At 40.5% G+C, this 22,744-nt stretch overlaps 1 protein-coding gene across 1 annotated transcript; it reads right to left on the bottom strand.

Annotated features, from left to right (window-relative positions):
- Window positions 1–1,376: 1,376 nt before the first annotated feature.
- Cbx1 (chromobox 1) lies at window positions 1,377–22,108 on the bottom strand. Its single transcript, XM_046420296.2, has 5 exons — window positions 21,885–22,108; window positions 8,054–8,230; window positions 7,312–7,489; window positions 6,409–6,503; window positions 1,377–2,688 (listed from the first exon to the last, which is right to left on the bottom strand). The coding sequence occupies exons 2-5, from the start codon at window positions 8,191–8,193 to the stop codon at window positions 2,544–2,546; spliced, it is 558 nt and encodes a 185-aa protein (XP_046276252.1). The 5' UTR covers window positions 8,194–8,230; window positions 21,885–22,108; the 3' UTR covers window positions 1,377–2,543.
- Between the last annotated feature and the right edge of the window lie 636 nt (window positions 22,109–22,744).

Here is a 22,744-nt window from a genome sequence, read left to right as displayed (position 1 = left end):
AATTATTCATCTTCACCTCAGCATTCACTGCATGCACATCAATTTTAATGTTTTTCCTGAAGAATGATATGGTTTTAAAAACAGGTCAGAAATGCCAGAAATGATGGTGAAGTTGAGTCCAAACAGCTAAAATTGAATAGCAGTCCATTGGATATGTATCAAGGCTGCAGTCTCTCTTCAGTACATCTGATGGTACAGAACAGATCCAGAAGCTGGGAGTGGTGGCACTATAATCACAACTACCAAGGAGGCAGAGGCTGGAGGATCATAAGTTTGAAGGACAACTCAGTGCAACCCTGTCTCAAAAAAGTGATGGGATGTAGCTCAGTGGCAGAGTACCCCTGGGTTCAGTTGCCTAGCCCAGCAAAACACACTCATACATCCATACGCAGAATGCCTCTACCCATCTTACCAAAACTCTCAGCAGCCACTGATTGCTGTGCTGTCACCTACAAGGATACACTCAGGCCTCTGAACAGAAAGGGTCTCCAGTTTCAAAAACTTAACTTACATCTCCCCCAAAACTTTCCTTAGGAGGCTGTTTGAAAAAAAAGTACCTACACATCAGTTTATTTGAAACCAATGCTTAGTACTGGTGAGCAAAGCTCAACTGTTACATTGATCTGATCTCAATGAAAACCCTACTCTCCCCAACCCAGGACCTCACACATGCTAGGTATGGTGTTCTACCACTGAGAAATTTCCTTTTTTAAAAATGACAAGAGTCCAGTCCCTTTTTGGCTGTAAAATTTTAGGCAGAAAATAACAGTAAGAAACAAATGATCATTCAATTCAATGCTCAAACACAGTGCTGGTTCCTGAAAAATTTGGAGGTGATTTTTAGAAAATGTCACATAATCTATTACATACCAGAGCCAGACCTAAACCTACCTCATAAAATCCATGTTTCCAAATATATCATAGTTTTTAAATGTTATCTGGTCAGAATGCTTAATAAATAAACTTTCAATAATGATAAAAAATGACAATTTTTACAATATCTGCAGCTCAATAAGTAGTTATTAAATAAATTAAAGCCCAGACATCAGATTTTCAGTGTAGTGTTCAAGAAATAAAACCATCCAAGTGTGGAAGCCATCTCCAACAGGCTGATAAAAAGGCAAGAAAGGTTTGTCGTAAGACTTAATCAAGACAGAAATCAGGGATTATAAATCTATAGTTTTATTAAGACAAAAACTGACAGTGTGTATGAAGTTTACATTTAAAGAAAAATCTCACAGAAACCTAATACATGCCTAAAAAGATTTTACAATGTAGCTCTAGATGCAGGTCTAGATGATATCAAGAACTTTGATTTCATGATTCAAGACAGCATTTTGGGTATCAGTTAATTCATAATATTTTTTTTCTTCAAAAAAAAAAAAAAAAAAAAAAAATTAAACAATGTGTTTAAAGTGAACCACTGCCCCAATATGAAAGCTAATCTCCTGAGACCAGGGCTTTTGAAACCACTCAACCTTTGAATTGACTAATGAAACTTGTGCTGTCAGTGACTGAACTCTGCCACTTATGGTTTCAGAGTTCAAAGTTTAAAAAGCAGAGGCTCCAACAGTTACCAACCCGAGTGTGGGCCCTCCTCTTTCCCTACTCTTCCATTTCCTGTACCCCTTTGGCCCCTCCCCTAGTACTTTAGCCAGTGGCTTAGATGGACAAGCTGATTTTATTTATAAGTTCATAATTGGAAAAGAAAGGGTCTTTTTGTCTGATTGCAAGAATTAGCACCTCTAAGACAGAATAATCTGCCTGTGTATACTCTCCAATAAAAGACCTTCCCACCTCAGTCAGTTTCTATCTCCAGAATGGCAGCTTTGGTAACTTAGGAACTGGCTTAGTCCTTTGTGGGGAACAACATTAACTCAGGCAGGGAACACCTTGGCTTATAGGTTTCAGGCTTTCACAGCTTTTAAACAGTCTCTCACAGTCCTCATTTATGGTGCCAATGACTTTTTTTTTTTTTTTTTTTTGAATAAGGTAAAATATTCTGGTCATAGAACCAAATCATTAGTTACTCGTTCTTTCCATTGTTTCACCCAGTCAGGCCCCAAATTTTAAAGAAAATGATCTATGCATCTCCCTTCTTCCCTGCCTAATCCCTCCCACCCCAAATAATACACCAGTAACTACACACATGCTACGCTGTAAAAATGCAGAATTAACACTATTGGGAAGAAAGGCTGTGGGTTGTGGAGATGCTCTTTGAAGATCAACAGTATTTTTTGCCTTCCCACACACCCAATTCTGCAAATTTTGTCCTTCATAGAAGGCCCTTTGCTTTTCTCAATAAAGTGCAGAATGGGTTGCCTTGAAACACTTACCCCTTTCCCCTCCACTGGGATGGGTGTGCAAACTATACAGCTTGGAACGGCTTTAAAGCACTTGGGCTGCTGCAGGGCACAGAAACTAGACTGTTTCTTCAAAGGACATCTTCTCAAGCCACCTTTATGGTGTCAAGACAAGTAGAACTCCTTCCCTCCCCACTTAAACCCACAGTCACAGGCGACAGGGGCTGGTACTCAGAAGAGTTAATTCTTGTCATCTTTTTTATCATCATCCTCCGAGGGGTAGGAATGCCACGTCAGCCTTTCCTCATAGAAGGATATGACAACCTGTGGGCACTTGACATTGGCTTCCTTGGCAGGGACCAGGTCAGCCTCATCAGAGTTTTTCCTGCAGAACAAAGCACAGAGAGACTTTGAGACCAACTGCTGGTAGCCACTTAACTTGGAGATAGGGCTTTAAAAACATAAATTCCAGAAACAGGTTAAAGAAGGGTGAAAATGTGGTTCAAGCAGCATTTATTGGCAGCTATCAGTCAAGTGACATCAGAAATCCTCCCTTATTGAAAACCCTCTCTGGGGATTTGTCAAAAGCAAGGTCAACTGACTGAATCCATCACACTGAACCTCTATGAAAGGCCAAAAAAAGGTATGACTCTAGAATTTCTGAAGAAAGATGCTACTACATGTTCCAAAAGTCACATCTCATCAAATATGAGGCCACAGAGAGATCTTGGCTTTGAAACAGGATTTAATACCAATCTGGCATTTTCTTGCTTACTCATAATTATACTGTTTGACATTACCAAATGCTATCCATATACAACCTGCATGTGTTTTTTTTTTTTTTTTAATTTTTTAGTTGTAAATACCTTTATATTTATTTATTTATTTAGGTGCTAGGGATCGAACCCAGTGCCTCAAACATGCCAGGCAAGCGCTCTTCCACTGAGCCACAACCCCAGCCCTGCAGGTGTCTTTAAACAGTGCTTCAACATGGGAGCTTAAAGAGAGGCTGTTGTGTAATTTTCTAATTTTTACAAATTTTAGAGTGTTTCAAAATTTGAAAATCACACACATTATATGGGAATTAGAAGTAAACTCTTATATTTTAGTCACTGGAAATATCCCAGGTAAGGAAGTAGCACAGGGCATGCAGCATATATATGATGGCATCTCTGACAAAGTACTACCCCAAACCTCCAGAAACCTAACAGGAAACTGGAGCCCACAGCCCCATGGAACCAGAGAAGAATAAGTTGATAAGGTAGGTTTTTTGATCAAAAGAATGAGAGGGAAATGGACTGTAACAGTATGGGTAATATGAAGCAAGCTGCCCTCTGCTGACAATGCCTTCTAAGGTAAAGTAAGTCACTTCACAGGCATATACATATTTGCAATTTTCATAGCTGGGCATGGTGGTGTACACCTGTAATCTCAACAACTAGGGACCTTGAGGCAGGAGGATCACAAGTTCAAGGCCAACCTGGGCAAATTAGCAAGACTGTTTCTCAAAAATAAAAAGGTGCTAGGGATGTACCTCAGTGGTAGAATTCCCTTGGATTAAATCCCCAGCAGCATCCCTGCCATTTGCTGTTTTCAGAAATGAACAACTATCTCCACTGTCCAGGAAAATCACTTTATTTTTTTTAGTACTAGGGATTGATCTTAGGGGCACTCAACCACTGAGCCACATCGCATGTGCCAACTGTTACTGGCATGAAAATCACTTTTTATGTTTTTTCCCCCCTCCTCTTTTTGGGAACCAAGGGTTGAACCCAGAGGTGATTCATCAGTTACAACCTTTTTTATTTTGTTTTCTGCAATTTTGCTAAATTGCTTAGGGCCTTGTTAAATTTCTGAGGCTAGTCTTGAATCTGTGATCCTCCCACCTCAGATTCCCCAATTGCTGGAATTACCACTGTTCCCAGATTTTCCAATACCAACCCCCCACTTTGTGGTGTTGGGGATAGAACCCAGGGCCTTTCCCATGCTAGGTAAGCAATTTCTCACTAAGTTACACCTCCACTCCCAGAAAAAATCACTTTTTAAATTAAATTTGGTTTTATAATCAGCATCCAATTTTAACTGGTGGACACAGTAGTGTATCAACCAAAGAAAAAAATTCAATCTTAAGCAATATAGTGATAGTAGATTACTAAAACTCATGTAGAGAAAGTACATTCTAGCTAGACTTAACTCCTAATATCAAGTCTTTTTCCCCATAAACAACACCTGAGAATTGAACTTTTCCATTCTGGGTATGGTGGTGCACACCTGTAATCCCAGCAGCTTGGGGGGGCTGAGTCCTGACTTGGAAGAATACAGTTCAAAGCCAGCCTCAGCGATTCAGCAGGCCCTAAGCAACTTAGCAAACCCTATCTCAAAAGAAAAAAAATAAAAAGGGCCGGGAATATAGCTCAGTAGTAGAGCACCCCTGGGGTTAATCCCTAGTACCAACAGGCTAGCAATAAAATCAGATAAAAACAGGGTTAGATTAATAAGCAACTAGGGGATGCACAAAAAGAAAATAGAGGATTAGTTGTGACATAGGCCTTTCTTTGGTGGTGTGAAAGGTAGGCCTCTCCAACCATCTTCTAAGGGAGAAGAACTGGTATGGATTGAATTTCAGAGGTGATAGGCACAAGGACAAAACCCTGAGAATGCTGCTTTTATTGACAAGGGTTTAGAATTATTCCCCAACAATTTTTTCCCCCTTTGGTGGTAAAGAATGAACCCAGAGTCTTACCAAGTCATACTTTCAGCCCTAACTTTTGTTTATTTATACACATACACACTCCGTTGAAACTTCCACTGTAAACCTACATTGCTGGAATTACAGGCATGTGCCACTGCGCCCAGACTATTTTTGTATTTTAATAACAATGAATGAGATCCACTCTGGAGAAAAAAGTAGACATAAGCATTTTCAACCAGCAATAAAAAGAAAGGTTTCCCTTTGGGCAGAAAGTAGGAAAACTGTAGAGAATTTTGGGATAAAATATAGTTCTTAAGATTCCGAGTAACTTCATTAGTTGTTTCATGGAGTACAGTCATATACTGCATGATGATGTTTCAGTCGATGACAGACCACATATATATAAAGGTTGCCTCGTAAAATCATAGTGGTACATGGAAAAATTCTTATCATCTAGCGGCATAGCAGTGCATAACCCACTAGCCATGTATTTGTGGTGATACTGGTGTAAACAAACCCACGGTGCTGCCAGTCATGTAATATTTGGTAATAAATGATTGTGTTACATGTACTCCTATTTATAAAAAAAGTTTCCTGTAGAACAGTATGCCATGTCACATAGCTTTGTCTCTTGACTGCCTCAACAGGACATATCAAGTAACTAACCTGTTCCATCTAGGTTTGTGTAAGTATGCTCTATGATGGTTGCACAATAATGAAATTATCTAATGATCGAGTTCTTAGAACGTGTCCCTGTCGTTAAGTGACACATATCTGTATTACTACCACTAGTGTTTATATTTACAATTAAAAATAGCAGGTTACAGTACACCCGGTAATAGTAAAGGGGACTTGCTGACCCCTGCTGGCTAATTCTGGAATTTCAGAATCTACAGAGGAAGAAGCTACTCACAATGTCTGCCAACCTTAAAAAGTTTAACAGACACTGTGGTCCTATGGCCAGCCTGATCCTCATTAAGGAAGTGGCAGAGGGGGAGGATGGTCCTATCACATTTCATAATTCTTTCCTTTTAATTTTCAGAACCGATGTGATTCCTACCCAAAAGCTCTCTAGATTTTCTCCTATCTCCAAAAAACAAAACCAAAAACAAACCAAAAAACCAAAAACAAACCAAAAAACGAAACAACAAAACAACAACAAAAAACCAAAAACCAAAAAACCAAAAAAACCAAAAACCCCGCATAGATCTGAGAATCCTAAGGGCCCCTACCTGTAACTCATGAGTGTCCAGGATTGGCAGTCAGGCCGAGGGTCACTATCGAAGGACTATGCCATCTTAAAGATTTCACAACTGGGCGACTGGAATTTCGAAGGTCCAACTCTTTTCCTCTGGCATGGAACAGATGGGGAAAAGGAAAAAAACAACCACATAGAGCCACTGGCAGACTCACCATTTCATCAGGAACATGAGCTCTCCACTGGAGTCTGTAGCTCCAATAATCCGCTCCGGCTCCAAACCCCGGGCAAAGCCCCGTGGCTTTTCAGACTGTAAAAACCAGATGGGTAGAACAATTTTATCTATATGGAACTGTTATCCTGAATAAAGTCACTCCAGTATCTGTAAGTAATGTAATCACAGACTAACCCTGCACCCTTTCTTCTTTGTAGTACTGGGGGTTAAACTCAGGGGAATTCTACAACTGAGCTACACCCTCAGAGCCTTTTTTATTTTGAGACAGGGTTTTGCTAAACTGCCCAGGCTAGCCTTAAACTTGCCATTCATCTGCCTTGGGCTCCTGAATCTCTAGGATTAAGGGTGTGCACTTGCATGCTCAGCTTATAAACTCCTCTGTCAATATTTCACTAATACTTTGATTCCAAGCAACAACCTTTAAGAATCCTTTTTATTGAGGTTTGAAGTGCTTGCGGTCCTTCCATATGTGAAAAGGGATACACATAGTTGTAAAATAAATATTTACAACTATCTGCTCATCCTCAAAGGCATTTACTTTAAGGTGTTGAATAAGTCAAAATAACTACTTCAATCTTTAATGATCAAATACTGAAAAGCTATTCACAGGAATGAATTCACTTGCCTTTCTATTTGCCCCCAATAAATGCTACGAATATTGTTCCTGAATCATGGAGAAAAAGTTAAGAATAGATCGTGGGGCTTCACAAGAGTAAACCCAAACATTCTGCAAGCATTAGCATGTCTAAGATTTCAGAAAGACTGAGAAGAGATGTCTGCTAAAATTCAAGAGGGACAAGAAAAGTTAAAATTATCTATCTAGACTTTGGCTTGATAGAAGTATAAATTCTGGGATAGTGAAAATTTTTACTTCTAGCCTTACCTCTTCTTTTTTCTTCTTTGGTTTGCTCTCTTCTCCCTTATCTTCAGAATCCGAATCAGCTTTACGCTTGCCGCCCTCTGATTTATCTGTCTCATGTGCTGTTTTCTGTGACTGTAGAAACTCAGCAATGAGGTCGGGACAATCCAGGTTCTCTTCCGGCTCCCATGTATTGTCCTCACTGAAACCAGAAGGCAAAGAGAGTCATATTTTCTACTCAGAGTAACCAAAATCATATAAGGACAAGCACAAGAGGAGGACAACAGGTGTCCTTGGAAAAGAATTTTCCTGGAGTGTGGGAGACTTTTCAGTATACTGAAAGCTTAGAAACTTGACCTCTTCAAAGATTATTTTTCTTTGCAAATGTGGACTGGCCTATAGCCACACACAGAACTGCTCCTCAGAAATCAATCTTACGCTGGGTGCAGTGGCACACACTGTAATCCCAGCAACTCAGGAGGTTGAGGCAAGAGGATCCCAAGTTTGAGGCCAGTCTCAGCAACTTATTAGCAAGGCCCTATGTGACTTAGTGAGACCCTGTGTCAAAATGGAAAAAAAAAGAGACAGAAAAAAAGAAACCTCAATCTTGGATCACTTTGTGCAGCCCATAGGTTTATTGGGTTTATTCCTCATCAGACTATAAGCCACTGAGTCAAAACGTATCCATCACAGAATTAGTGGCAACAAATCACAAAACTCCTGACAAATAGCTGGTGACAAATTTACCTGTGTAAATGAAACTTACTCGGAGAAACCTTTCCACTTTAGGAGGTACTCCACTTTGCCCTTTACAACCCGACGATCAAGAACTTTTTCCACCACATATTCCTCTTCTTCTTCTTCTAGTACCTCCTCTACTTTCTTCTTATTTTGTTTTTTCCCCATAGCGCCCGCCAGCTTTCTGGTGTAAAGGGTGACGCTGCTAAAATGATAAAGAAAATAAAAAGGAAATCAGGACACTTGACTGAAGTTTTCTGATGTTTAGCTAGAATGTTAGCCCCATCTAATCTCATAGCAAAACTTCTTTACTCTTGCACATCCATTTAAAACTTTTATACCCATTCTTTCTAATTTAGAACTCCTGATACCGCTTACCATAAAGCATGGTGTCTAAAACACTGTATTAAATTGAAAGTAAAGCAATCCTAAAAAATGGTGGTGCATGCCTGTAATCCCAGCAACCAGGAAGGCTAAGGCAGGAGGATCCCAAGCTCAAGGTCAGTCATGGAAACTTAATGAGAACTCTCTCAAAATGAAAAATACAAAGGGCTTAGAATGTAGCTCTGTGATAAAGAAACCCTGAGTTCAGTCCCCAGAACCAGGGTGTGGTGAGGAATTCATCCAGAGAATAGGAAAAAGTATGGGTGAGAAAATTATATATGTATAAGTTTGATGTATGTGTATTTTTCCCCCCTGGTACTGGAGATTGAACCCATGGGTGCTCTACCACTAATCTATATCCCCAGCCCCTTTTAGTTTTTGTTTTGAGGCAGTGTCTCATTAAGTTGCTGAGGCTGGCTTCAAATTTGTAGTCTTCCTGCCTCAGCCTTCTGAGTTGCTGGGATTACAGGATGTTCCATCATACCTGGCTGGCTGAATTCCTGTCATTATGATGCCAAATCTGAATTTTTACTGTGGGAAACAGCTTGTCCTATTGAATATCTATTTTATTTTTTTCTTTCCGTACATATAAATCAAACCCATTCTGTACTGTTAAAATACTCCTTTGAAAAGTGCCCTTATTCTTCATATTGTCTTTCCTGAATAATACCATAAAAATTCACAAGTTTATTAACTTATTCTATTTAATTTATCTCATCATATATTTCTAAAACTGAGGAACACAAAAATACCAGAATGACCATGAAATTCTTTAAGCTGGAGCAATGCAACAAATATACACGAGTGGCAAAGAAAGGTAACTATCACAAATATAATCTGAATTTATTCTTTTTTGAATACAAGTTGGGTAACATCTAAGATTTTTTTTTAGTGTTATAATTCTAGTTTCCTATAAATCTATTTTCTGGTGGGCTTAAAGCCTTTAACTACCAATTTGTGTCAGCAGATGGCGCTGTAAGATATCAATAAGACAAAAGTGGTCAAAAGTGGTCAAAATCTAGAACTGTATGGAAGTTGCCCAGAATCAAATATAAGAATTAAGAAGATGGTGGATAATCCAAGACAAGAAGAGGGATTATTACTCTGAATGAGTTGAAGATAATACCAAACTCCCCAACTAGAAAGGTGGGAGGAGGGAGGGAAAGAAATGAACTCCTAAAAACTTTTTAAAAAACTGGCATACACATACACACACACACTCACACACACACACACAATAATCACACTTTTCATAAATATCAGGATCTTTATTATGAATCAGTTATACCATTTACTGATGTTCAAGTTTACATTCTTATGAGTTATTCCCATGTCAGCATCTTCGAACAATGCTTGACTTAAACAACAAACATTTGTTTGGCTACTAGAAAACTCCAGGCATTGTGCTGAATGCTAGAGATTCAAGAGAGTAAGAAATGGTTCCTGCCTACCTAAAACTTAATATCTGGTAAGAAAAAAATCAAATACTTTTTCAGAATAAACATATTCTGAATTCTTGTGGAGCGGCAAAAAATAATGTTTCTGGAGCCAGGGGAAATGGCCCATGCCTATAATTCCAGTGACTTGAGAGGCTAAAGCAGGAAGATCCCAAGTCTAAGGCCAGTCTTGGCAATGTAGAAGAAAGACTCTGTCTCAAAATAAAAGGGCTGGGGAGCTAGCTCAGCAGCACAATACCAATAGACTGAATCCCCAGTGGGTGGGTAGTGGTGGTGGTCAATGTTCTCTGAATGCTAGTTTGGAGGAAGTTATTTACACAGCAGTGTTTTCTCCCCCAAAACAAGCACCACTCCTTGTTTGCTTCTGTTCAGTCAGGTGAAGGGGAGTCTTTGGTTATAGTGCTAAGAAAAATAAACTGACAATCATCTTTAGATAACAAGACCTATTAAAATTCTCTATATTAGTTGCACTTGGAAACAGACAATTTTTTTTTTTATTAGATGGAGGGAAGCATGGGTTACGGAACATTCATAACCTCTTCCAAGGAGTTCAAGGCCAGCCTGGGCAACATAGTGGGAAGCCATCTCAAAAAGACAACAACACTCTTGACTTTCTTTGTTTTTTTCTTTTTTTTATATATATTTTATTTTTTAATTTTTGGCGGATACAACATCGTTGTTTGTATGTGGTGCTGAGGATGGAACCCGGGTCTCACGCATTCCAGGCGAGCGCGCTACCGCTTGAGCTACATCCCCAGCCTCTCTTTGTTTTTTTCTTAAGCTGTGGACACTCTGCCACACCCTGCCATGGAGCCACATCCCCAGATCTTTTTATTTTTTATTTTGAGAAAGAGTCTCACTAAGTGGCTTAGGGCCTAAGTTGCTGGGGCTGACCCCAAACTTGTGATCCTCCTGCTTCAGCCTCCTCAGTCACTGATGTTACAGGTATGCACCACGGTGCCCAGCTCTCTTGAATTTCACCTTTACTCACTTATTTGCTCACTGTCCTAAGAGGAACTCAAGAAGAGGAAAAATGAAGAAAACAGACTCCCACTTCCTTCCAAGATTTCTTAACCAGCTCACTCCAGCACCTACCTCCAAAGAGTAAATTCCTTTACCAACAGTCATGTGGGCTTTTGGAAAGGAATAGAACCCACAAGTTCAACTAGCCATTGTTTAATTAGAAATTTAAGTATCTAAGTCAGGTGTAGAGGCATCAGCCTGTAATTCCAGAGACTAGGGAGGCCGAGGGAGGAGGATCACAAGTTTGAAGTCAGCCTCCCTAGTCTCTGGGATTACAGGCCTGTCTCAAAATAAAAAAAATAAAGAGAGCTGGGAATGTAACTCAGGAGTTGAGCACCCTTGGGTTCAATATCCAATACTATCCACCACCACCAAAGGGAAAAAGAACAAAAAATTACAGGCACCCAGACCTCATTTCCAACCCACAGTATCAGAAAACAATAGGTGCATTTTTTTAAATATTTATTTTTTGTAGTTGTAGTTGGACACGATAACTTTATTTTATTTATTTATATGTGGTGCTGAGGATTGAACCCAGGGCCTTGCAGGTGCGAGGCGAGCGCTCTACCGCTAAGCCATAACCCCAGCCCTTGCATTTTGTTTAGAATGATATTGTTTTTGTTTTTTATCTACCTGTAAAATAAATAATATATATGTTCACATTCGATTATAAAAATACATAATACAGGAAATCAAAAGTTCCCTGGCTTGCTGGGTACAGTGGCACACAACTGTAATCCTAGTGACTCAGGAGGCTGAGGCAGAAGGATCCTAAGTTAGAGGACAGTCTTAGCAATTTAGTGAGGCCCTAAGCAACTCAGCAAGACCCTGTCTCAAAATACAAAATAAGTGGGGTACTGGTGCACATCTGTAATACCAGTGGCTTGGATTGGGAGGTGGAAGCAGGAGGATCACAAGTTCAAAGCCAGCCCTAGCAATTTAGCAAGGCGCTAAACAACTCAGTGAGACCCTGTCTCTAATAAATTTCAAAATAGGGCTAGGGGTGTGACTCAGCAGCGGAGTGAGTGCCCCTGAGTTCAATGCCCGGTAAACCGCCTCCAAATATAAATAAGTAAATAAAAATTAAAAATAAAAACGGCTGGGGATGTGGCCCAGAGGTTAAGTCCCACTGGGTTCAATCCTTGGTGCACTCCCCCACCCCCCCACGCCCACCCCAATTCCCTGGCCCATCAAACATCAAAGCATGTTTTTGTTTTTCTATAAACATAGCTACAAATGTGAAAACAGACATAACAATTCTTGAACTTGCCTTTTTATACATTGCAATGTATTGTTGACCTAGTTCCTTAAAATTTTGTATTTCAACTCTGTCATAATATACCATTTTATGGACAAAATATACAAAAAATACTTTTATTTACTTATATAACTTAGGATGTTGTCAATTTTTTAAAAAATATTTTTTAGTTGTAGATAGACACAATAGCTTTATTTTATTTATTTATTTTTATGTGGTGCTGAAGATAGAACCCAGGCCTCACATGTGCTAGGCAAGTGCTTCACCACTGAGCCACAACCTCAACCCTCAATTTTTTATTATTGCAAAAAATGATATGGGACTGGGGTTGTGGCTTAGAGGTAGAGGTCTCGCCTAGTGTGCTCACCTAGCATGCATGAGCACTGGGCTCTATACTCAGCACCACATTTAAAAAAATAAATAAAAAAAGATATTGTGTCCACCTATAACTAAAAAATAAATATTAAAAAAAATTATATGACCATGGCACCTACATCTTTAAAGGTTTCATAGGTTATTCTTATGCACATTCTTGGATAAAAGCCACTGTGATAAGAGGATTGGCAGAAACTCAAGGTGAACATTTTACTTCTCCATAAAATTTTGAGTAAGGCTGGAGCAATAAAAAAATAACAATCAATGTGCCTGAACTATGTGTCACATTCAACATCATTCAATCTAGACTTTTTTTTTTTGCACAGCAAAGAAAATTGGAAGAGTACTGCTTGAAGGGTCCTAGTGTCCTTTTACCAGAATAAAGATAATAGAAACAACAGATGCATGCTCAAAGTCTGCGTGTGGTTAGCTACATTAGGATGACTTTAATGATCTCTAGAATTAATTATAGTTATTAGTCCTCTGTATCCAAGGGTCCCATATTTACAGACTCAACCAGATAGAAAAAAATTACATCTCTACAGACTTTCTTGCTTTTATTCCCTTCACAATACTGTATAACAATAGCCAGGCATGGTAGCTCATGCCTATGATCACTGTGACTTGGGAGACTGAGGCAGGAAGATAGCAAGTTTGAGGTCAGTCTCAGCAACTTGGTAAGATACTCAGCAAGTTAGCAAGACATTGTATCAAAATAAAGAATAAAAAGGGTTGGGGATGTAGCTCAGTGGTAAAGTGCCCATGGGTTCAATCCCCAGCAGCAAAAGAACAAAATCAAAACAAAAAAACAGCATAATGACTAAATAAACAGCATTTATATTATTAGATATAGATATTATAAATACTCTAGAAATGGACCGGTTTGGTTTGATGGCACATGCCTATAATCCCAGTGTCGCGTCAGGCTGAGGCAGGAGGATCTCAAGTTCAAAGCCAGCCTCAGCAATTTAGCTAGCAAGGCCCTAAACAACTCAGTGAGGCCCTCTAAATAAAACACAAAAAGGGACTGGGGACGTGACTCAGTGGTTAAGTGCCTCGGGTTCAATCCCTGATACCAAAAAAAAAAAAAAAAAAGTAATCTAGAAATTATTTAAAAGTACATAGTTCTCATGCTGGGGTTGTAGCTCTGTGGTACAGCGCTTGCCTAGCATATATGAAGCATTGGATTCAATCTTCAGCACCACATTAAAAAAAAAATACACACACACACACACTCAGGAGGCTGAAGTGGGAGGATTGCTGGAACCCTAAAGTTTGAGACCAGTCTGGGTAACTTAGAGTACCTATCTGAAAAAAAAAAAAATTAAAGTCTACAGGAGAATGTGAGTAGGTTTATGCAAATACTATTCCATTTCATATAGGAAACAAGCATCTGCTAATTTCAGTATCTCCAGGGGATCCTGGAGCTAATGATCCCCCTTAAATAAAGAGGGACAACTTATATATGTCATACATTTGCATATAGTTCTACTTCTTCATTACACTCTTCTTTAAGCCAAAGGATAGCTCTCTGAAACCCAGTATATTGAGAACTCAATGAGAAAAGAACATTTTTGTCCTGTGCATATGCTGAAATTTATAAGAATGTTTCTCCAAACAACAGAGTGGTTCTATAATACCCTCAAGAAGGACCAAGGTATGGCCAGCCAGTATAACTAAATCAGTAATTACAAAACTGAAAACTAAAATGCCCCAAACGGAGAAATCACTATTTGTTTGTTTGTTTTTGGTTCCAGGGATTGAACTCAGAGGCACTTGACCACTGAGCCACATCCTCATCCCTGTTTTGTATTTTATTTAGAGAAGGTCTGATTTGCTTAGCGCCTCACCATTGCTGAGGCTGGCTTTGAACCTGCAATTCTCCTGACCCAGCCTCCCCAGCTACTGGGATTACGCGCATGCGCAACTGCGCCCAGCTAGAAATCACATTTTATAAACCTGGAGTACAAGATTTCTTATATTCTTCCTTTTATCTGACTCAGGAAGGAAAATAAAGTAACAAAGCTGATGTAGTAAATGGTAAAAGGAATTTATCATTTACCTTCTGGTGAAGATAGATAAGAGAGGTGAGAAAAAGGAAGTAAATACTGGATACAGTGGAAACTAGATTTTTTTGTAGAGGAATTGAATCTTGGTACTCACTGTGCTCTACCACTGAGCCATATATCCCCAGCCTTTTTATAGGAGACAGGGGATCACTAAGTGGCTGAGGCTGGCCTCGATCTTGCAATCCTCCTGCCTTAGCCTCCCAAGTCACTGAGATTAAAGGTGTATGCCAGCCCAGCTGGAAACATTCAACAAAATAATTAATTTACAAAGAATGCAAAAACCAATTCTGATGTTCCATACAGTAGAGTTTATAATAAATTTCAGAGGTTGTGATTTCAAGCTCAGCTTTTGATATATTTTCTCAGCCAATCACCAATTAAATGAACAGTGTGTCTTTTTACTTTTATGTTTTATTTTTGGGATACTGGGGATTGAACCCAGGGATTGAACCCACTGAGCTGTGTCCCTGGCCCTTTTTATTTTACTGAGACAGGATCTCCTCAAATTGCTGAGGCTGGCTTTAAATTTACAATTCTCTTGCCCCAGCCTCTGAGTAGGTGGGATTATAAGCATGCACTAACTAGCCCAATGAACAATGGTTATTCTAAGAATTTATATAGTTTTTACTGTATTCAAGACAAAAAGCATGGGAGTCATCCTTGTTTCCACAACCTCCATATCCAGTTCTTTACTAAATCTTGTTGATTTTATATCTTACTTCTCTCTCTCTCTGGTGATTCTAGGGACAGAACCAGGGCCTTACACATGCTAGGCAAGTGTTCTACCAATAAGCTACATACCCTCAGCCCCAACTCATACTAGTTTCTTGCTTTCTATTATCACTCTATTCTAAGCTATTATCATCTCTTGCCTAGATAACTAACTCCCAATCCAATTCAGTCTCAACACCAGCCAGTGATTTCAAAATTAGATTTCTTCATACCATTATGTGTGAAGGCTTTTGAGTTGAACACCCCTGAACCCATCCTTTCAAACACAAGGTTAAGCCCTTTATCCCATTTTCCTCTTAACAAATTTCCTTAGGTTAAATGTCACTCCTTAGAAGGCATTCCCTGAAGCCCCAGAATAAGTAATTCTTCATATGAACATGCTTCTATAGTATTCATTCATTTAATAATTATCCACTGGGCACCTATCATATGTGAAGTGCTGGAAAAATGGGGTGAATAAGAGAGAGAAAAAAATCCCTTGTGTCACAGACCTTATATTCTAGTGCGTGAACAAGTGAACACTACTGGGTATGTGTATAAACATATGAGTGCAGAGCACGGCATACATAACCAATAAAACATTAATGACAAATGATATATAGAAAATATCTTGGGCTGGGGTTGTGGGCTCAGCGGTAGAGCGCTGGCCTCGCACATGCGAGGTCCTGGGTTCGATCCTTAGCACCACATAGAAGTGAATAAGTAAAATAAAGGTACTGTGTCCAACAAACACTAAAAAAAATAAGTTAAAAAAAAAGAGGGCTGGGGATGTGGCTCAAACGGTAACGCTCTCGCCTGGCATGCATGGGGCGCTGGGTTTGATCCTCAGCACCACATAAAAAAAATAAAGATGCTGTGTCCACTGAAAACCGAAAAATAAATACTAAAAAAAATTCTCTCTCAGAAAGAAAGAAAGAAAGAAAGAAAATATCTTTGGATCAACATTTAAAGAGACTGAAGCTGGGCATGGTGGCACACATCTGTAGTCCCAGCAACTCTGGAGGCTGAAGCAGGAAGATGATAAGTTTGAGACCAGCATTAGCAACTCAGCAAGATCCTGTCTCAAAATAAAAAATAAAAAAGGACTGGGGATATAGCTATGGTAAAGTGCTGGGTTCAATCCCTATTATTAAAAACCTGATACGCATTTACTTAGAGCCTGGTGGAATACAGGGTAATCAACTTACCCCTGCTTAAGTTCTATCACTTTGCAGGAATTCCCTCAAACCCAGGGAAATGGGGCAATTTGATCATTTTGGTAGAATATGTAGACACACAAGGAAATATAGGCTTTTGAGAAGCCCTTAAGGGAAAGTAATAATAATATAATAACAACTAATAAGTATTACATATAAACACACTTAAATCAATTCTCCCAACACTCTATTAAGCCCATTTCACAAATGAGTAAAGTAAGGCTTACTGGAAAAAAAAAATCCCCAAGATTCTCTAACATTGTAAGACACAGAGCCAGCCAGGACTGCAAGAAAACACAAACAAGCCAAAAAAGGTAAATAATACATGTTAAAGTGAGAGTTAGAAGTGACAAGAATAGCCAGGTGCTGTGACATATACCTATAATCCCAGTTGCTTGGGAAGCTGAGGCAGGAAGATTGCAAGTTCAAAGTAACTTAGAGAGACCCTGTCTCAAAATACAAAATAAAAAGGGCTGGGGATGTGGCTCAGTGGTTAAGTGCCTTTGAGTTCAATCTCCAGTACCAAAAAAAAAAAAAAAGAAAGAAAGAAATGACAAGAAAAAGTACCATGTATTAATTAGCCAAAGAAATATAATCAATAATATGTAGACACAAAAGCAAGCATCACAAGAGGTTGGAGGAAGAACTGAGTAAGGTAACTAAGGAAGATTTAAAAAGCAGGAACTGACGCCTGGCTCTACCAGCATTTGAAAAGGTAAACTGAAGGAGGGAAATTTGGCCTAACTGCTGTAAACAAAAGCAATGGGATGTTACAAACCAGTGTGGGCTAAAGTAGGCTTCATGGGAAGGGGGTAGGCTAAAATCTTTCTATGAGATGTCCCCTTAAAACAAAGGTCCAACTCCTCAGGTAACATCCAATACCCTTTGGGTCCAGCTGTTCCAGATTAACTACACTTTCTTCACAAGATTTAACTCCTGTCAAAACAGAAGACCACTTATCATAACCTGAACACATACTGCATGTTTTGTCCATGCATGGCTTTGTACTGCCTATTAAGAAGTGGTGTGCTCTGGGCTGGGGATGTGGCTCAAGCAGTAGCGCACTCACCTGGCACGCTCAGGGTGCTGGGTTCGATCCTCAGGACCACATAAAAATTAAATAAAGATATTGTGTCCACTAAAAACTAAAATAAATAAATAAATATTTAAAAATTCTCTCTCTCTTAAAAAAAAAAGAAGTGGTGTGCCCTTACCCGGGTGCAGTGATACATGCCTGTAATTCCAGATCCTCAGGAGATGGAGGCAGAAGGATTACAGAAGGCCAGTCTGGGAAACAGTGAGACCCTGTTAACAACCCCACCCCCACCCCAGAACAACAACAAAAAGCCCACCAAAACCCAAAACTAAAACCAAAGCAGGGTAGTGACAGCTAGGAATGCAGTTAAGTAGGCAGCGTGCATGGGTTCTATTCCCATTAACTCACATTCTAATACACACAATCACACACACATATACAAAGTATACCTCTGTCCAGGACCAACAGTCAAAATTCTACCCTTTCTTCAAGACCCAGCTTAAATGTTACGTCTCCCCCTGGGCTTAGTCTACAGTACTTCAAAAGCAAAACCACGAAAAGAAACGCGCACACACACTGTATCCCATAAATATATACATTTATTTGTCACTTAAAAGTAAAATTACCAAATAGTACAAGATCCCAGACTAGTTCTTGAACAGACAAAAGGACATAAAAGATGGAACTTTCAGTCAGGCTCTGGCCAATGGTCTTGATAACAAGCTCCATGATGACCTGAAGTGACTGAAGATTAGGACTGTAAGGGACTGCACCACTTCTGGGGCTTTTGAATCCAAGGTCAACACACCAAGACCACTGGGTACCATGGTTAAACTGCGGGTGTGTCTAAGAAGAAAAGAATCTGTAGGCCTTTTGTTTTAATAAATAGTTCACAACCCCTCCCAAAAAGGGGGGGAATTAGGGCTGTGGTGTAGATCAGTGGTAAAACACTTGCCTAGCCTGCACCACAAAAATACAACAACAGCAACAACAACAACAACAAAAAACAGTGACACAGGAGGCTAAGGCAGGATTGCTAGTTCAAGGCCAGCCTGAGCAACTCGGCATAGATCCTGTCTCAAAATAAAAATATAAAAAGAGCTGAGGACATAACTCTGTGGTAAAGGTTCAATGTCGGCACCATAAATAAATAAATAAATAAAAATAAATATATGATTATGTTGAACTAAAAGTAGAGAGCAAAGCATTCACAGGTAACAAAATCCAACTCCCAACCAAAACCTCTCAAATAGTTCTATTAGGCCTTCCAGGTGTTATTAGAGAGAAAGGCTTTATTTCACAGATGTATTAGGTTGCCCTCTTCTGGTGGTAAAATCAAACATTAAAAACCAGAAAGATTGAAAGCGTTAGGCAATTCAAACAATGACAGGATCTGAATTCTGTCCATATATGACTAATTTCTCCACTTAACCTTGGAAAGGCAATTCAATTTTTCAATAGACGCTGCTCTTGGGAAATCCTTACTATTCACTTTATGTAAAGAATGATAAATATTTTTCAAAGAAACTGGGGGTGTAGCTCAGTGGTAGAGGACATAGGCTCTGAATTCAATTCCAAACACCACTATCAAGGAAGAAGATGAGGGAAAAAAAAAAACCAACAGACTTTCCAAAATTGAGAAACCATTTGGGCTGTAGGTAAAGTTAAATGCTAGAGAGCATGGCTAGCATGCATGATAGCCAGGAAGGACTACAAAAAGATTTTAAGATAACTTTTTGTTTTTTGGAGTGATGTGGAATGAAACTCAGAGCCTTGTACACACTAGGCAAGGGATTGACCACCGAGTTAACATCTCCATCTCAAGACACTTTTAAAACAAAATATTCAAGCTATACAGCTTACTATTAGAAGCCCAGAACTTGGGATCTAAATTAAAATGGTCAATTGCAGTTTGCATATCTTTTTTGTATTTAATACCAGGGCAAAAACATTAAAAACCAGACTGCTAGGGATGGGCACATGCCTATAATCCCAGTGACTTGAGAGGTTGAGGCAGGAGGATCACAAGTTTGAGGCCAGCCTCAGTAATTTAGCAAGATCTAAGCAACTTAGTGAGACCCTGTTACAAAATAAAAAATATTGGGAATATAGCTCAGGATAAAAAGCTCTTGGGTTCAAACCCCAGTATGGGGGGGAGGGGGCGCTGGGTTGTTTGCTAGAAACACTAGACTACACATTATTTACATGTTCGATAAAAACCAATTTAGGCTACTAGAGCTAGGAAGAAAAATGTCACCCCAGGGAAAACCTGAAATGACTTAAGATCTTCTGCTGCCCTGAAGCTTTGTTAAGGTGAAACTTGTACCAATACAGGTGTTTTTCAATTATATCACTTTCCATATAAATGTCTAGAAGGCACCTAGGGAAGAACAAAGCAATCAATTTCTCCACTGTATTCACACATCTATTTCAAAACCCTTTACCTTTTAGAATTATTCCAAACTGCTGACATGATTCTTTAACATACTCGAGGATATTTTTTAAGTACCAGGGATTGAACCCAGGGATGCTTAACCACTGAGTCACATCTCTAGCCCATGTTTTTTTTGAGACAGGGTCTCACTGAGTTACTAAGGCTGGCTTTGAACTTGTGATCCTTCTGCCTTAGTTTCCCACTTGCTGGGTTTACGCACGTGCCCAACGCACTTGAGGATGTCTTTCCGCTGGGTAGAGAGAGGTGTAGAGGTTAATTTTTTAGGGTAAATTCCACCAACTGAGTTAAACCAATACATGTTTAAATACAACACCGAACACCGATCTGTAAAAAAATCTTCATGTGAAGCTCTGGAAAACAGGTAAAATAATGCCCTCCCTCCATATTCAAAAAATTTCTAACAATCAGGTTGACTTTAAAAAAAAAAAAAAAGAAAACAAACAGTGGATGTGGTGGTGTGCCTGTAATCCCAGTGGCTCAGAAGGCTGAGGCAGGAGGATGGCAAGTTCAAAGGCAGCCTTAGTAATTTAGTGAGGCCCTAAGCAACTCAGGGAGACCCTGTCTCAAAATAAAATGCAGACAGGGCATGGGATATAGCTCAGTTGGTAGAGTGTTTGCCTCGAATGCACAAGCACCACACACACACACACACACACACACACAAAAAAAAAAAGAAAACAGGGATAGGGATGTAACTCAGTGGTTAAGTGCCCCTGTGTAAAACTGACAAACTTACATTCCCCTTTTTGCCTACCAAATTCACAATCTCCCTGTGTTCCTTAACTATTAATTCATCTATGCATTTTGTAATTTTACTATCTTTTGTGAGACCAGTAACAATTCCAGCTAAAAATGTATGGAACTAATTGTGAATTAACTCAAGAGCTGCACTTGGACTTGAAAAAAATCTGGGGGCTGGGGAGGTGGCACACAGCTTTAGTTCCAGGAGTCGGGAGGCCGAGGCAGGAGGATCTCAAGTTTAAAGCCAGCCTCAGCGGTGGCGAGGTGCTAAGTAATTCTAAATAAAATACAAAATAGGGCTGGGGATGTGGCTCAGTGGTTGAGTGCCCCTGAGTTCAATCCCCGGTACCAAAACAAAGAAAAAACTGGGAAAGTAAAGAAAAGGGTTCCATCGTTTCTTCACAGACTATTCTTACAGCCTCCCCACTGTAAGAACCCAGAAGGAAAAAAAAAAAACAAGGGCGGATCATTTTCTCCCTTTTTCTTCCACACCTTACTGGCTTACTTACCTAAGGGCTTCCCTCCCACTAAAGAGAGGACAAATATCTGACCCTCGCCCTCATCAATTTATTCAACAGACCCCCTCCCTCATTAGCACATCTTGGGCTGCCCAGCCCCCTCGCCCAATTTACTCGAAGTTACTTCTCAGTAGCCCAGCAAACAAAATTCCTCGGGCAGTCTCCACCCGATCCGATACCCTCAGGTTACATTTCTAAACGTCGGTCAGGAAGCCCCAGCCACTCACTTCAAAGCATCAAGCCTGTCTCCTTCCCAGTTTCCTGAAGTGTTTCCACTCTAGCCCAACCCCAGGGTCGCCCACCCAACTCAAGAAGCATTGTCTCGGTCTACCCGGACTCCAAAGAGCGACAGCCCCCCACAAGCCCCAATGCTCGGCCCACCCGGGACCGCTTCAATCTCTTGCTCAGGATTCACCACCCCGCCCTCTCCATCCATCACGCAGCTGGCACTAGACCCCTCAGCGCCAGGCGGAGAGCCCCGCGCGCGGGAAGGACCACAGGGTATTGGGTTCCGGCGTGCTCCGAGCTCCAACACTTCGCAGCCCGAGCGCGGCCCCACATACAGGGCTCCGCCACCGCCGCGCCCCCTCCCCCCTCCTCCGGAGGGCCCTTTACCTCAGAGCAGCGCCCAAGAGTCCAGGAGGAATCGGTGTCGCGCTACTGGCGCGTCGCGTCGGGCCAGCCGGGGGAGTGGCGCCCAGTAAAGCAACAAGCGGGGTGGCCACAGTCGAGCCCCTAGCTGTAGCAGTGTAAAGCAGGCCCCAGCCAACAGCCCTCCCCTCAGCCGAACAAAAGAGCCTCGCACTCTTCGCTGCCCGCCGCCCGCAACGCGCAGGCGCGACGACCCGCCGCAAGGCACCATGGGACTTAGAGTCTGTCCTAGACTACAAGTACCGTGGTGCCGTGCGCGCCGCGTGCGAAGATGGTAGGGAGTTTGAGTTTTTAAACTGCAAACACGAGTGATTCGTTTAGAACGTTGCTGCCCAGAAAACTAGAACACGTGACGTTACAAGCGAGTACCTGATGCTTGGTCCGAAAAGCAATCCCCTTCTGAACAGTTCTGTAGTTCACATCTTCGACATTTTTACATTTTTCGATTTTAAAACCTTCCTTACCAGAGTTTTATCAACTCACCGCCTCTCTGAATCTCCAGTAATCTCTGTAATCCTCAATTTCTGCCTCATTAAAACATCCAAAACTCCTACTCCTCAACATCGAGAATACTTACACTCCTAGGTCTCCCAAGACAAAGAATTGGGCCGGGAAAGCCTAGTGTGGTGGCGCACCCCTGTAATCCCAGCGACTAGGAAGTTTGAGGCTAGAGGATCTTAAAATTCCAGGCCAGCCTCAGCAATTTAGCCAGGCCCTAAGCAACCTGTCTCAAAATAAAAAGGACTGGGATGTAGCTCAGTAGTTAAGCGCCCTGGGTTCAATCTCTGGTACAAAAACAAACAACAAAAAGCAATATCCATGTT

This window comes from Marmota monax, unplaced genomic scaffold (genome assembly GCF_021218885.2).
Source record: "Marmota monax isolate L192 unplaced genomic scaffold, Marmota_monax_Labrador192_F-V1.1 WCK01_AAM20220418_F8-fsc00064, whole genome shotgun sequence".
In the NCBI taxonomy this organism is placed as follows: domain Eukaryota; kingdom Metazoa; phylum Chordata; class Mammalia; order Rodentia; family Sciuridae; genus Marmota; species Marmota monax.
Note: the sequence above shows the minus strand (reverse complement) of the source record. Positions and strands in the feature narration are given on the sequence as shown.

What these genes read in the sequence shown, in the direction of transcription:
- Cbx1 (XM_046420296.2), bottom strand. Translation starts at nt 8,193, where the DNA reads ATGGGGAAAAAACAAAATAAGAAGAAAGTAGAGGAGGTACTAGAAGAA. An exon ending in CAAAGAAGAAAAAAGAAGAG is followed by an intron (nt 6,504 to 7,311) that starts GTAAGGCTAGAA and finishes TGGTTTTTACAG; the next exon opens with TCTGAAAAGCCACGGGGCTT. An exon ending in CTCATGTTCCTGATGAAATG is followed by an intron (nt 2,689 to 6,408) that starts GTGAGTCTGCCA and finishes TTTGTTCTGCAG; the next exon opens with GAAAAACTCTGATGAGGCTG.